The 15,000-nt window shown below is 36.7% G+C and overlaps 1 protein-coding gene across 1 annotated transcript in view; it reads right to left on the minus strand.

The window, feature by feature from the left end:
* The window catches only part of LOC122807522 (solute carrier family 26 member 6-like), a 516,873-nt gene that overhangs the window by 278,195 nt on the left and 223,678 nt on the right, over positions 1–15,000 (minus strand). Inside the window, exon 9 of the mRNA XM_044078447.1 lies at positions 2,702–2,815. Within this exon, the coding sequence (XP_043934382.1) occupies positions 2,702–2,815 (114 nt within the window). The remainder of the gene's footprint in view (positions 1–2,701; positions 2,816–15,000) is intronic.

Genomic DNA, 15,000 nt, shown 5'->3' on the forward strand with positions numbered 1-15,000 from the left:
CTGTTGTGGTCAGTCAATAATGGCAGACATTAAAGTTTCATACTTCTTACAGTTTACAAAGTAAGTGTAGTGTAATCTCTTCTCACATAAAGGGCTGTGATTCTGGCTTACTAACAAGTAGTTTCCTGCACCGTACATGTAGAGTTCAACCTCCACCCCCACCCCTTTTTCACTTTAACTTTTTTTTTTGGTAAATTAAGGAATATCTGAAGGGTATGCTAGAAATATAACAACTCATCTAAGAAAAGTTTAAATTCAAAGATTTAGTGGTATTCCTTCAACAGAGAAAATAATTAACCCATGCTGTTATTATATTTATTTACTGTCTAAAAGGACAATAATATGAGTAAATCTCCTTAATTAGCCCTTTAAAATTACATTACAACATTAATCACTGTATTTACTCTTAATTCAAAAGCAAATTATATTGAAATCTCTTGTTTTTACATATTTTTTATCCTGGAAAATGTTTATACGGAAATGTTCTCATAGGGCTTGTTGTTTATAGGAAAATGTTCTCATAGGGCTTCTCTTACAGCTTAAAACATTAGTGAAACATTCAATAATAACTATAATAACAACAACAAAATAATAACAATAATAATAATAATAATAATATTAATAATAATAATAATAATAATAATAGTAGAGGTATACAGGGCCATATTCCAAAAGACTTATTTTAAGTAACTTACCCCACTGTATCGCCTATTTATAAAGCATCCAATGCAGGTCAACAGAAAGCAAACTGTGAGGGGATTTTTCCATGAAGGCTTATATAAATTCAAAAAGGCTTTAACAGATTTGCTCAAGCTTTATGGTATGACAATTCTGAAGTATCAAAATATTACAGTTTTTGTTCCTGATAAATGTTCTGCTTCTACAGATATCTTATGAAAACCATACATTTGCAGTAGCAAAGAAAACAGAAACTGAAAGAAGTCTCTTTTCAAAATGTTATTAATATTATAGCAGTTGTTTAAGACTAAATACAGACAGAAATTATCCAATTAAGTATAAATATTGGCCTAAGTTAGAACAGCTTATTGATAACTGTCATTTTGCCATTCTGAAGATATAGCTATTATCCTATTTCACAATTTTCAGCAATTATAAATATTTTGCATGTGCTTATTTATATTCATATAATTACTGATGTACATGAACACTGACACATACAGTAGACAGGTTATTTGTATATAGCTATTAGTGTCTTCGATCTTTATGTACATATTTTTATTATATTAGAATTAACAGTTTATTAATAAATAAAATTAGTATATAACAAGATTCACATTTAATCAGTAATTTAACATTTATGGTAATGCCATATTTTTTTGTATTATAACTACAAAAAAATAGTTGGATGCAGATGAAGCACATTGGTCACTTCAGACTCAGTGGTAATTGTTATGTAATCGAGTCATCACAGTTCCTTTTTATTGCTAATCTCTCCCATTTTACATTTTACAGAGTCAGATTTATAGATAAGGGCTAGGCTAGCTGCCCTTGTGGGCTGTTTGAATTAACCTATCCCATTTGGTGTTAGATTGACCTTACCCATCCCCACGGTCTATAATAATTTATTACCGCTAATGAAAATAACTGGGATCATACCATAGATAATTTAAGGGAACCCACACAAGGGATAAAGCATTTAGGATGTGACTGTGTCTGTTTATAGTACAGGGGCAGTCCTGTAGTGAATATTCTATTGCCTGTCCATAGGTCCAAGTTGCACTTGAATGTAGATAGGGATGACATTTGTTTTACTTGGATGGAGAGTGTGTTCCAGAGCAATCATATCACCTGTGAGATAAATCTTTCCCACCAAACCATTCTGTTCATGTGCAGAAGAGGTTTAGTTCTCAAGACCAAGTATTTCTGATGTCATTTGACATGCTGACATGCAGTAAATCTATTAATATTGGGTTGGAGGATGCCTTGTATGCCAGGCACAGGTCACTTGTTAGGAGTCTGTAGGATTCCAGGTATACAGACAGGCCTCGAGGTGGTCCATGTAGGTCATATTGTTTAGGCCTTGTAGTCTTTTAGTAAGGTATCTCTGTAGGAGTTCCATTTGTTGAACATATCTGAACAGATACATACCCATGTGGGCGTTATACTCAGTGACTGGCCTAATGAGAGTTGAGTAAAAAGTGACTATGATATCCCTAGATCTACACACAATCCCTTTGTTTGTAAGCTAAAAAGTATAGAATACTTTCTTTTGACAATGGACACATGTTGGCATGCATTTAGGGTATTGGCCACATACATTCACAAATCCTGAACAACTGCGTCAATTCTCAGAGGTAAATTGTCAATGTGGTAGTTCCCTGGGGTAGACAACTTTCTAAAGATTACAAAAATGCATTTTTGGCATTAAGTTTCAGTCCATAATTTTGGTACCAGTTGTTTATTTCGGACAAATCTTTCTGCTGGATGGCTAAGTCATTTGGGGAGTCACTCATCTGCAAAGTTTAGATTTTATATAACATTTTATATTCTTTTTTATGACACAAGCATATCCTTTAGCAACATTTGCATTAAAATTGAAGTGCCAAACTTGGGCATTCTTGAAAGGGAATACATTAGCTTTCTGTTCATCTTTTCATCTCCTTCTCAGATTTTGCAGTCCACTCATATCATTTGTTTATGCAAGTTTAAACACTTTCACTTACGGATTATAATACTTTACCTGACTCTTCCCTCCTGTGCTCTCCAGTATCAAGCTTCGTGACATAGAGGAGCTGATGGCATAACACTGGAAAAATCCTCCAACCAAATTGGACATACCCAGGGCAATTAGCTCCTGCAGGAGACAGAAGTATCCAAACTATAAAATATGACTTCACAGCACTGGATAAAAAGAATATCTCTTTAACATCATAATGTGAATGTTCAAATGCACAAATTTTCAACAAATACTGCAAACATGCAACCACATCTTAGAGTTTATATTGGTAACGTCAATATCTAAACAATTATTAAATGTTTATAAGTTGAGCAATGCAGCATAACAAATATTGCTGTGCTGAAATCTCCAGCCTCATACTTTGTCATGTGAACATGAACATGGAGTGATCTAATCTCACCAAAGTAGAAAGTCTTTATTCTGTACGGAGCAGTGACCCATTTAGTGCCAGCAAAGCAGAATATACTTTGGCAGTCACAGATACCTTACCAGCTAAGAAGAAAACATGCTTCTCTAATTAAATATATTATAGAAAAAAAGGTGAGATAAGCAGCTTCACATTTGGTGGACATTCTTATTTGTGTAATTAATCTTTCTTAAAATAAACATCTTAAGTGTTAAGGTTGCCCATTTGTTTTCTTTACATTTTCCTAATAATTTGTAGACCTGTCTCTTTACACTTGTTTATCTTTAGTTTTATTGTAACTATGACTTGACTGAAAAATCCTCACTGTGGTCTATATCACCTACCTGGTCAAGTAAGCAAATAAATAAACCTTAAATAAATAAACCAATAAATAAATACATATAAATCTGTGTCATTTAGCTTTCTGCATGCCTTCTACTGGAAGGAATACTCAACACAGTAAGAGCTGTTAGATGCTTGAAGGATGCTGGGCCTAATGGAGCTGAGTGAAAACATGGGTTGGGTTTACTCCAAAGACAAATGATGACCAACAATAGGTTGAAAAAAATCTTTCTCCTCTCCATACCCAAAAAAGAGACACAACAAGAAATAAGATATTGTATCTCAAACTTTTATGAAGAAATATGCCATCTGACTTTTGTTTTTACAGTCTTATTTTAGAATACCAGCACACCTTTGTGAGCCAATTTCCATTGTTTGCTGCACATTATACATATTCTACAGGTAAGAACCTCACATAGTCAACAAACAAGTAAGTACTTCTGCATAAAGTACGTTAGATAGCCAAGGCAATTCATCTCATTCATAAATCCTTAATAAGCATATTAGTTTAAATATAAATGCTGCTATGGACCTGATGATGATAGGGAGTTCAGAACTAACTTAAAAAGATGCACTAAATCTTTAATTCTGAAGTGATGCCTTGATAGTAAAGGGATATAGGTAATCCATCTTAATATTATTATACTAGTTGTGTAGGTGTTAATACACATGTAAATTGTATAGGCTTGGTAACAGTTATGTGGGACATCAGATATGCAGAGATGCTTTTATCATTCCTTTATATAGTTGTGTGTATATATGAGTCTGCAGCTCTAGATATAGATATAAAGATATATAGATATAGATAAGTGTCTGTATTTGGTTCCACTTCATAATCTCAAAATACTGAAATCTCGAATTTCAGTATTTTGAAACTATGAAGCCGAACCATTCACAATACCAAAACCCACAATTATGACTCACACAATCACGAACATACATACACCATGCACCACATAACACACACACCATTCTACCCACTGTACACAAACCACACAACCCTACACTACATGTAAGCAGGGGGACAAGCTCCCATGTGGGGAGCTGCGCACCGCACACCCCTCTTCTTATATACACCAACTCCGAGATCGCACATAAACAAAAAAAAATCACACCACAGCATTCTACACTCGCTTGTGTATGCACGCACACACACACACACACACACACACACACACACACACACACACACACACACACACACACACACACACACAAATACACATCACACATACACAAACACCAACACATCCAACACTCACACTCATACTTACACCTCCCTACCCTTACTCACACATACAATGTACAAAAACACACACATACACTCACTCACCTTCAGTTCTAGACACCATCCCAGCCAAACACTTCACGTACCGTACCGGAAATGCATAAGCACAGATTTGAGATATTTGAATTTGTGCTTATGCACTTTCGGTATTCTAAATTTTCGCCTTCATGGTCTCGGAATACTGAAATTCGAGATTTCAGTATTTCGGGATTATGACGGGGAACCCTGTATTTACAGAAATTTATACTACCATTTAAAGTATCTATTTACCCAAATCTACACAAGATTGCAAACTGTAAAGTTTTATTTAAGGTGGGTAAGTCAGTATTTATCATATTACAGGAGGTGGAAATTATTTTTATCATGTGCTTTTATAGAAATAGTCCATGACTGGGTGTCAGTAATGCTAGATTTACCTATGGCTGATTAATTTGTTCTAGTATTAGCCACAGCCAGGAGTGGATTATTGCCATTATACAATGACATTATTTAAAAAAAATTCTTTCTTTTTGCAGTTAATGTCATTGTATGAACGGGCGTTATTGTTCCTACATGATCTTCTCTATTCAGGCAATGTCTACAGTTGGCACTGCACAAGCATTCATAATGTGCATACTGATGCTTGCACATGGCTTATTCTTCCCTTTTTCCTCCTGTATGGTGCTTCTGTTTAAATATAGTTCCTTTCTGAATGTATGTAATACCTTCAGATGGCACAAGCAGTCAAACAAAAATGTCTGTAACACAGAAAATGGCAGCTGTGACTGCTGTCATTTTGAAAGCTGAAGTTATCACTGTGGCTACCATGTGCTACAGTGACATTAGTCACAGCTGCTGGTTACATACATACATACATACATACATACAAATATTTCAAGCACAGGCAATAATGACCTTCTAGCTTGCTTGCCAATATACCAAAACACTTCTTCCCATAATAAGTGTCCAGGCTGTTTTAAAAATATCTAAACTAGTGCTTTAATGTAGCTTGGTAGTCTGTTTCATGCATCAGAAAACCAATTAGTACACTTCCCAATCCTATAGAATATTTACTCTTGCTTGTTTTCTTATAAGGTTTCCAGTCAGCATACATATTTTAGAATACTGATGATTCTATATTGTATAAATAACAGCAGTATATATTGATGTTGACCCTTTCATTGCAGACTACAAGAAGCAACCCCTACTTAATAATATTTTTTCTGTGCTGTGGGATTCACCCCACTACACTTGAGACTGATTAAATGAATGCACATTTCCTCATTACACTGTAGGATTCAGTATGTAAACAATTGCTGAGGAAGCACTTGTTTTGTACCTGTGTATACTTGCAGTTATTGATTTGCTATTTTTCCTGTTTTTTAATCATTTCATGTACTTAGGTTATATCAAATCCAGCCAATAATACATCAGCCCTTGCCTACTGGCATTTGGATGCCAAATAAAAGGCAATAGGGTCTACTTCCATATCAGGTGCTTGAATTCATATGTTCCAATACTGACACTGCAGTGCACCCTAATGATTATACCACAACACCTGACAGTCATCTTGAAGCATCATTTGACTGAATTGATATTAAAAGTTCCATGGCACTTCTGAAAAATAAACACAGGAATTTTCCTGGTGTTTGGGTCAGATTATCCCAGTAAATATGAATACAATCTCAGTTTTTCACAGATAGATAGATAGATAGATAGATAGATAGATAGATAGATAGATAGATAGATAGACAGACAGACATACATCTTAGGGTGAAAATCTAAAGTGTGGAAGACAAGGTTTCCTTTTAAAGTAGTATCCTCAGCATACTCATCTGAAAAAAAGTATTTTGATGCAAAAATTCAATTGACTACTAATAGTTTGATGCACTATTCTAAAATATAACGTAAACCAAAATTCACTAGGTGGACCACTCGAACAGTGGCCTTGTGTATACCTTAATCTCTTGCTTGCTAAGATATCCACATCAGTGGAGCAACAAGAACTCAGTAAATCTGAGGCTTGGAATGATAGGAAGCCTATATTGTCAAAACCAGCAAGTTAAAAGAAGTTTCGAGCAGCTAGTAACCAAAGAAAAAAATCATTAATTAGTATCCCAGTCCTGGTAAAATTCTTCCTCATTCTTAAGCTTCTACCGTGAAAGAAATACGTGAGTCGTCATTCTGTGTTAAAATCTTCCTCTTTATTAATTCAGGTAGGTGAGCACAATTCTACCTGGGATACTAACTAATGATTTTTTTCTTTGGTTACTAGCTGCTCGGTACCTATTTCAACTTGCTGATTTGAATGATATAGACTTCCTATTGTTCCAAGCTTCAAATTTACTGAGTATTCTAAAATATACAGATAATTGGATGTGGTTAGTGGTATTAAAGAGGCAATTCAAAGTTTTACTTTCTTCTGTAAAACCTGGTTTGATCCCTGCTTTTACTAAATCTTGAAGAAATGATTTTTTTCTGCCTATGAAGGAGTTATTTTATTAGGATGAAATAATAGGCTGACAGAGATATCAGGTACTTCTGCTTTGAAAGTATTTGATTAACAATAATTTCTATGTTTTGTAATACATTTTTTCCTAGATGAAACTGACTGATCCATGACAGTTATAATAGTATTAGAGCTATCTACAGGGTAGTTATGTAGTCTTCCTAACTTATAAAACAGAAGACCTAACTGCTCACTTCATTGTTACTCGAGATATATTTCTGGAATACATACATATGAGTCTGAGACAAAAAAGATCACCTGTAAGCAAGCAATGTTCTAGAGACCCAATATGGCATTTTGGTAGGTACGTTGATCTACCCAAAACATAGAATGCCGCACGGCATAAGATACACCATTGGAGTTTTGTTTCAGATTCACTACAGTTGATCTTCGTCTGGGAGGAACACAAAGGGGTCACATGCATGAAATTAAGCTAGGTCTTAATTAAAAAATGGGAGGAGAAAGATTACAAGATTATTGGACAATGGCCTTGACAGTTTTAGAAGTGAAACAATGGATTACCAGTAAAGGCTGTAAAATTAAAAAAGAAAATAAAAATTGTTCTTGACAAGAAAACTAGTTTCATTCTACAGGAATTATAAACAAGTTGAGTATAGAATCCATAGGCTAACCTTTCGAGCAGTTAAAGAACTAACAAAGTTTAGAGAAGTGTCATTTTCACCCAGTTGCTGAGATTAAATACACATTTCTAAGAATTTATGCAGAGTTAGACCCTCCCTCTTAGAAGCATTTAATTTGCTCCTTATAAACTTACATTTTGAGCAGCTGCAGGGGAGACATAGTCAAAGAAATTTCTTGGCATCTCTAAAGTTCCTCAACCTATCTGAACAATTTGGGGCAAAAATTTTAAAACATTTTACCCTTTCTGAAACTCATTTCATAAAAGGCTTAAATGAAATAAAACACATGGACCTATTATATTCTTTCATGCTAACAAAAAAATATTAATTAAGCACACTGTACTGGGCTTCCTACTTTATGTATAAGAGTTTTAAAGAACATCCTATTACCTTTCACCATTTGCTTTTTCTGTAATAACTTTAATTCTGAACTCTAATTAAGAAATTGTTATTTCTTATGACCCTATCTGACATTTAAATTTTGTTTTTTTATAGCTCTCTTGAGTAATAAACTTAAAACTCGTTTATGCAATTTCATTTATAATGTCAGACTGGCTTTATGATGAATTATCATTCAACAGCTAGTGTTCAAAGAAAAATCTTTGTCACACCTGAAGGACAATTATAAAACTCCTCCATACATTATCTTTTTTATTCCTGGAGGACACTTAATTGAACTTCAGGAGGTTATCATTTTACAGTCTTAGAACCCCCCCCCACACACAGATTTACTGATATGCTATCTTTTCTTCATAGGAAATATATAACATGCACTTAACATAGGTCCTCATATCACTTAATGTTTTACTTTAAATAAAAGGACTAAGCAAGGATGCTCATGCCTCCTCTGATATTTGCTTCAGCCCCTGAACAATGCTGTCATTCTATTAGGAACACACTATGACACGTACAACATCACTGAACACTGCACTCATCCTATTAGGCACAACATCATGACACATACAGCATCACTGAACAATGCTCTCATCCTATTAGGCACAACAACATGGCACACACAGCATCACTGAACAATGTTCTCATCCAATTAGGGACACACAATGACACATACAGCATCACTGAACAAAGCTCTCATTCTGTTAGACACAACACCATGACAAATACAGGATTACTGAACAATGCTCTCATCCTATTAGGGACAACACCATGACACATACAGCATCACTGAACAATGCTCTCATCCTATTAGGCACAGCACCATGACACATATAGCATCACTGAACAATGCTCTCATCCCATTAGAGACACACCATGACATACACAGCATTACTAAACAATGCTCTCATCCTATTAGGCACAACTGGCACATACAGCATTACTGAACACTGCTCTCATGCTATTAAGGACACACCATGACACATACAGCATCACTGAACAATGTTCTCATCCTATTAGGTACGCACCATGACACATACAGCATCACTGAACAATGCCCTCATCCTATTAGGCACAACACCATGGCACATATAGCATCACTGAACAATGCTGTCGTCCTATTAGGGACATACCACGACACATAGATCATCGAACAATGCTCTCATCCTATTAGGGACAACACCATGACACATACAGCATCACTGAACAATGCTCTCATCCTATTAGGTACAACATCATGAGACATACAGCATCACTGAACAATGCTCTCATCCTTTTAGGCACAACACCATGGCAAATACAGCATCACTGAACACTGCACTCATCCTAATAGGTACAGCACCATGACACATATAGCATCACTGAACAATGCTCTCATCCTATTAGGGACACACCATGACTCATACAGCATCCTTGAACAATGCTCTCATTCTTTTAAGGAAAACACCATGGCAAATATGGCATCACTGAATGATGCTCTCATCTTATTAGGGGCAAACCATGACACATACAGCATCACTGAACAATGCTGTCATCCTATTAGGGACATACCAGGACACCTACACCATCACTGAACAATGCTCTCATCCTATTAGGGGCACACCATGACACATACAGCATCACTGAACAATTCTCGCATCCTATTAGGGACAACACCATGACACATACAGCATCACTAAACAATGCTCTTATCCTATTAGGGACTCACCATGACACATACAGCATCACTGAACAATGCTCTCATCCTATGAGGGACACACCATGACACATACAGCATTACTGAACAATGTGCTCATCCTATTAGGCACATCAACATGACACATATAGCATCACTGAACTATGCTCTCATCCTGTTAGGCACAACACCATGCCACATACAGCATCACAGAACAATGCTCTCATCCTATTAGGGGCAACACTATGACACATACAGCATCACTGAACAATGCTGCCATCCTATTAGAGACATACCATAACACATACAGCATCACTGAACAATTCTGTCATCCTGTTAGACGCAACACCATGACACATACAGCACCACTGAGCAATGCTGTAATCCTGTTAGGCACAACACTGCGACACATACAACCCCATGATACATACATCACTGAAGAATGCTATCATCCTATTAGGGACAAAAACATGCATACCACTTAATTGTCCAGATTTTCACAGAATGTCCAGATTTTTGCCTCACAATTTTAGTCTGTTCCTCATAAAATTTGTGGGTTTTGTAGCAAATCACTGAGATGATCTAAGGAATTAAATCACTGAATAATGACACACATTTCAGTTTCAAACTGCATATCCTTTAGAAAATGCATTTTAACACAACCCCTGTTACTCTAACTCATGTTTAAGTGTATAAGAGCAATATTTAAAATCTGTTCATATTTTTGGGCCATTATATCAGGCTTTGGCAAGACTTCATGGGCTAAGAGTTTGAGAGTTATGACACCATGACATATGCAGCATCACTGAACAATGCTCTCATCCTATTAGACACAACGCCATGACACATACAGCACCACTGAGCAATGCTATAATTTCTGTTAGGCACAACACTGCGACACATACAACACCATGAGACATACAACAACACTGAACAATGCTCTCATCCTATTAGGGACACACCATGACACATACAGCATCGCTGGACAATGCTTCAATCCAGTTAGCTACAACACCATGACACATACAGTATCACTGAACAATGATCTTATCTTATTAGGCACAACAGCACTACATATACAGCATCACTGAACAATGCTCTCTTCCTATTAGGCACAACAACATGGCACACACAGCATTAATGAACAATGCTGTCATCCTTTTAGGGACACACTATGACACATACAGCATCACTGAACACTGCACTCATCCTATTAGGTACAGCACCATGACACATACAGCATCACTGAACAATACTCACATCCTATTAGGGACACACCATGACACATACAGCATCACTGAACAATGCTCTCATCCTATTAGGTAAACACTATGACACATATAGCCTCACTGAACAATGCTGTCATCCTATTAGGCACAGCACCATGACAAACACAGTATCACTGAACAATGCTCTCATCCTATTAGACACAAGATCATGACACACCGAACATCATTGAACAATGCTGTCATCCTATTAGGCACAACACCATGGCACATACAGCATCACTGAACAATGCTCTCATCCAATTAGGGACAACACGATGACACATTTACTATAGTTGCTTATGGCATTCCATTAAACATGCCCTTTTGTGTATGGTAGTTTACTAACCTTATTCAAAACAGGTATCTCTTTACCTATGTTACGAGATCTGTTTAAGCAGAATGCACAGAACTATAAGTGTATGTGAGGCTGAAATAGTGACAGTGAAATATACTCTCAAGAAAATAATTATAAATGATTGGCATTTTGGCTTGAATAATCCTAATATTAATTATCTCGGTAGCAGCCGTATAGTGTGGTGGGATAAAGCCCTTATTTCACCTCACATAGCCTAGGTTCAATTAGCAGTACTGATGTTAGAGGAACCACAGGGTTGGGCTGGTGGGAGTTAGCTGATGATGTTGTCAAACCCACTCTGGATGAAAGGGAGAGCTTAAGCTCATTGCAATAAGCAGCGGCCAAGCCTGATCAGCTCCATGCAGCATAAGCAGTGAGCTGCTTAGTTAGGAGGTTGCACATACATGAAAGTATGCTGAGATGGCAAGGCTGCCAAAAGGGAGCACAAGTTAGGGCACACACCTCAGCATCATCATCACGATGCTGCACAAGCATCCTTAATCTATCTCCTCATTGACCCTGCACATGGGTGGGTTAAAAGTGGCGGAGACTAAAGCAAGTCTGCTACACCTGGTGAATTATGCCTCTGGCAAGTGATAGCCTGCTGCAAGGAGGATACAAAATAATAGAAAATATTACTACTATATTGGATGTATCAATACAAGCATCAATGACAAAGAATTATGCAGCACTCACTACAACTATTGCTGTGTTAACTGGTAAATGGAAAGTGAAGCTTGTCTGTGTCAAACATAAAATTCAAGCTATAAAAATGACTTTGTTCTGAAAGATTCACTGTTTAATCTCAGCATTACTGGGTCCTATTACCACAACTTTTACCAGGTTTTGAAAGACACAGGTTAGGGTAATTCAACTGTCCTTGGAAATCTTTAGTGACAAACACCGATTAATGCATGGGTCAGGATGCAAAATGGACTAATCTCGTGATTTAGAATTCTGTGTTACTACCATAGCTATGAGAACTTAGATAATTTGACTAAATCATTCTCTAAATCCACGATGCCAAAATTCTTGACTTTTAGTAACACCATGTGTACTTCACTAGAACAGTGCTACTACAATATAATTAAATTATACAGAGCTTCGTCATGATATTTCAGTTATATATGCTATGTTGAAATGCATACTTATCCACCTTGCCATCACAGTTGTTTCTTATTATAAACATAATCTAAAGAAATTTTCATGTGTTCTGAATTACAGTTACTATTACAAAATATCAGTTTAGCCAAGCTCAAAAAGTCAGGTGAACTTGCTGACAAAGCAATTCCAGTAACAAATTAGAAAAATAACTGCAACAAACATTTATGAAACTATCCACATTATGTTTTCTTCCAGTTAATGCTGTTCATCATTTAACAATTACCATATTACTGTTATAAAAAGGTAAATAAATGCTACAATGAAAGTGTCAATGGTGAAAAGCTCTAGTGATGTGTTAGAGATGTTATGTGCAGCCATCTACCTGAAAATGGACAACAGCAGTAAAATGGGGAGATACATCTTCTAAAGTGTTTCAGATGAAAAGTGCATCTTCCTATACCTGCTATTATGTAACAGGCATACTCTAAAAAAAATTAGAAAATGTCTTTTTGAACAAGTCATGTGTATAGTACTAATAATTATCTCCAAGTCAGAGGTGAAGCTGAAGCTATATTTATCAATTTCCATGCGTACAAACTGGGTTAGTCATCAGTAAGTGTGGCAACATTACCCACTGAGCAGTGATATTTTTACAGTGCACAACCAGCACTGAACAATGCTTTGGAAGGCTTTTTTAAAAAATTTATCAAAAGGACAAATGACTCCATGCCTCTTTTTTAACATTGAAGGTTGAAGATACTTGAGATCCTGTTTCTTTCTCTGCAATTTAACTCGTAACTTTATACGGCCATCTACAGTTAACCAGTTTTTGGCCTTCAGTCTTGTCTTTTCTCATTTTTAGCTAGTTTTGGTCTAGTCCACCATGGTCGTTTTGAGATTTGGAACCCACTCACGGGATGGTTCACAGTGAGTATTCACAGCTGGGCTAATTGTTCCTCCTCACACAGGGGAGGCAATACTCACATCCTGGAACTGAGCTTCTGGATACACTTGAAACAGTGTACAACTTAAGGAAACATATCTCTCTCTCTCTCTCTATATATATATATATATATAAATAAATAAATATATATATATATATATATATATATATATATATATATATATATGAACATTTTTTTCATGTGTTTTTAAGCCTGCTGACTGCTAGATTGCATTACAGCCGGGTCTAGGAAATTGCCATTTTCCCTGCTGCTGTGCAGTTTCAGAGTTAGTAGACTTAATTACAGGGTATGAGTCCCCACTGCAAAAATATTTTTCCCCACAATTTGATCATTTTAGACTTTCTGTAAAATAGTTTTTTTTTTTTCTCCTGATTTTTGATATATTCTAAGCTAACTACCACGAGGGCCTTTATAAGCCTAGCCATGAAATCCAACTCAGTTGTGTCCCTATGTATTATGGACATATATTAAGAGGGGGTATGTTAGGAAGTTTATAGAGGTTATCTTGGGGGGTGTTAGTTTGGACTCTACTGTCACCTCTGTCTATCACAGACATGGTCAGACTGATTTTCCATCCATTGGTCAAGTTTATGCTTAAGGGTGACCACGGTGGTGCAGCGGTTAGTGTTGTCGCCTCACAGCAAGAGGTTCCCTGGTTTGAACCTCGGCTGGGGTGCCTTCTGTGCAGAATCTGTATGTCCTTCCTGTGGTCATGTGGGTTTCTTCTGGGTGCTCTGGTTTTCTCCCAAAGACATGCTGTAGGTGGACTGGACACTCTAAACTGGCCCTAGGCGTGAGTGTGTGTGTGTGCCTTCTGCGGAAGTTTGGGTGCTGGGCTGGCAACTCAACACCATAAAACTCCATTGCCAATCATGAGTAGACATGTGATCTGCTGTGGCGACCCCTAACCAAGAAAAGCAAGAAGAAGAAGGTCAAGTTTATGCTTAAATAGAGTTAAGGATAGCCTCTGTTTCAAATGGGGAGCCTGTTCCAGAGCATGGTGATTCTCAGAGGCACATATCTATCTAACCAACTTGTCTTATTTATGTCACAAACCAAATTTAAATCCTTAGATTTAGTCATTCTGCTGCTGTTCTTTTGCAGATGTGCAAAATGGCCATCAGGCCTGGATCTGAAAATGCCTTGTATGCCAGGCACTGATCACCTCTCAGCAACCTGTAGGAGACATAGTAAAAGATAGGGCTTTAAGGCACATACAGGAAAATGTTTTATACCCTGGATTCTCCTGGTCTCCTGGGAAGGAATCTTTGTGAACATTCCAAATGATGCATACGTCTGGTCAGGTACATGTTAAAGGAGGCATTATACTCAATAATAGGTCTGATAAGGGTTAAATAAAGTGGCAGTATAACTTCC

This window comes from Protopterus annectens, chromosome 7.part1 (genome assembly GCF_019279795.1).
Source record: "Protopterus annectens isolate FY-2018-M chromosome 7.part1, PAN1.0, whole genome shotgun sequence".
Taxonomy (NCBI): domain Eukaryota; kingdom Metazoa; phylum Chordata; order Ceratodontiformes; family Protopteridae; genus Protopterus; species Protopterus annectens.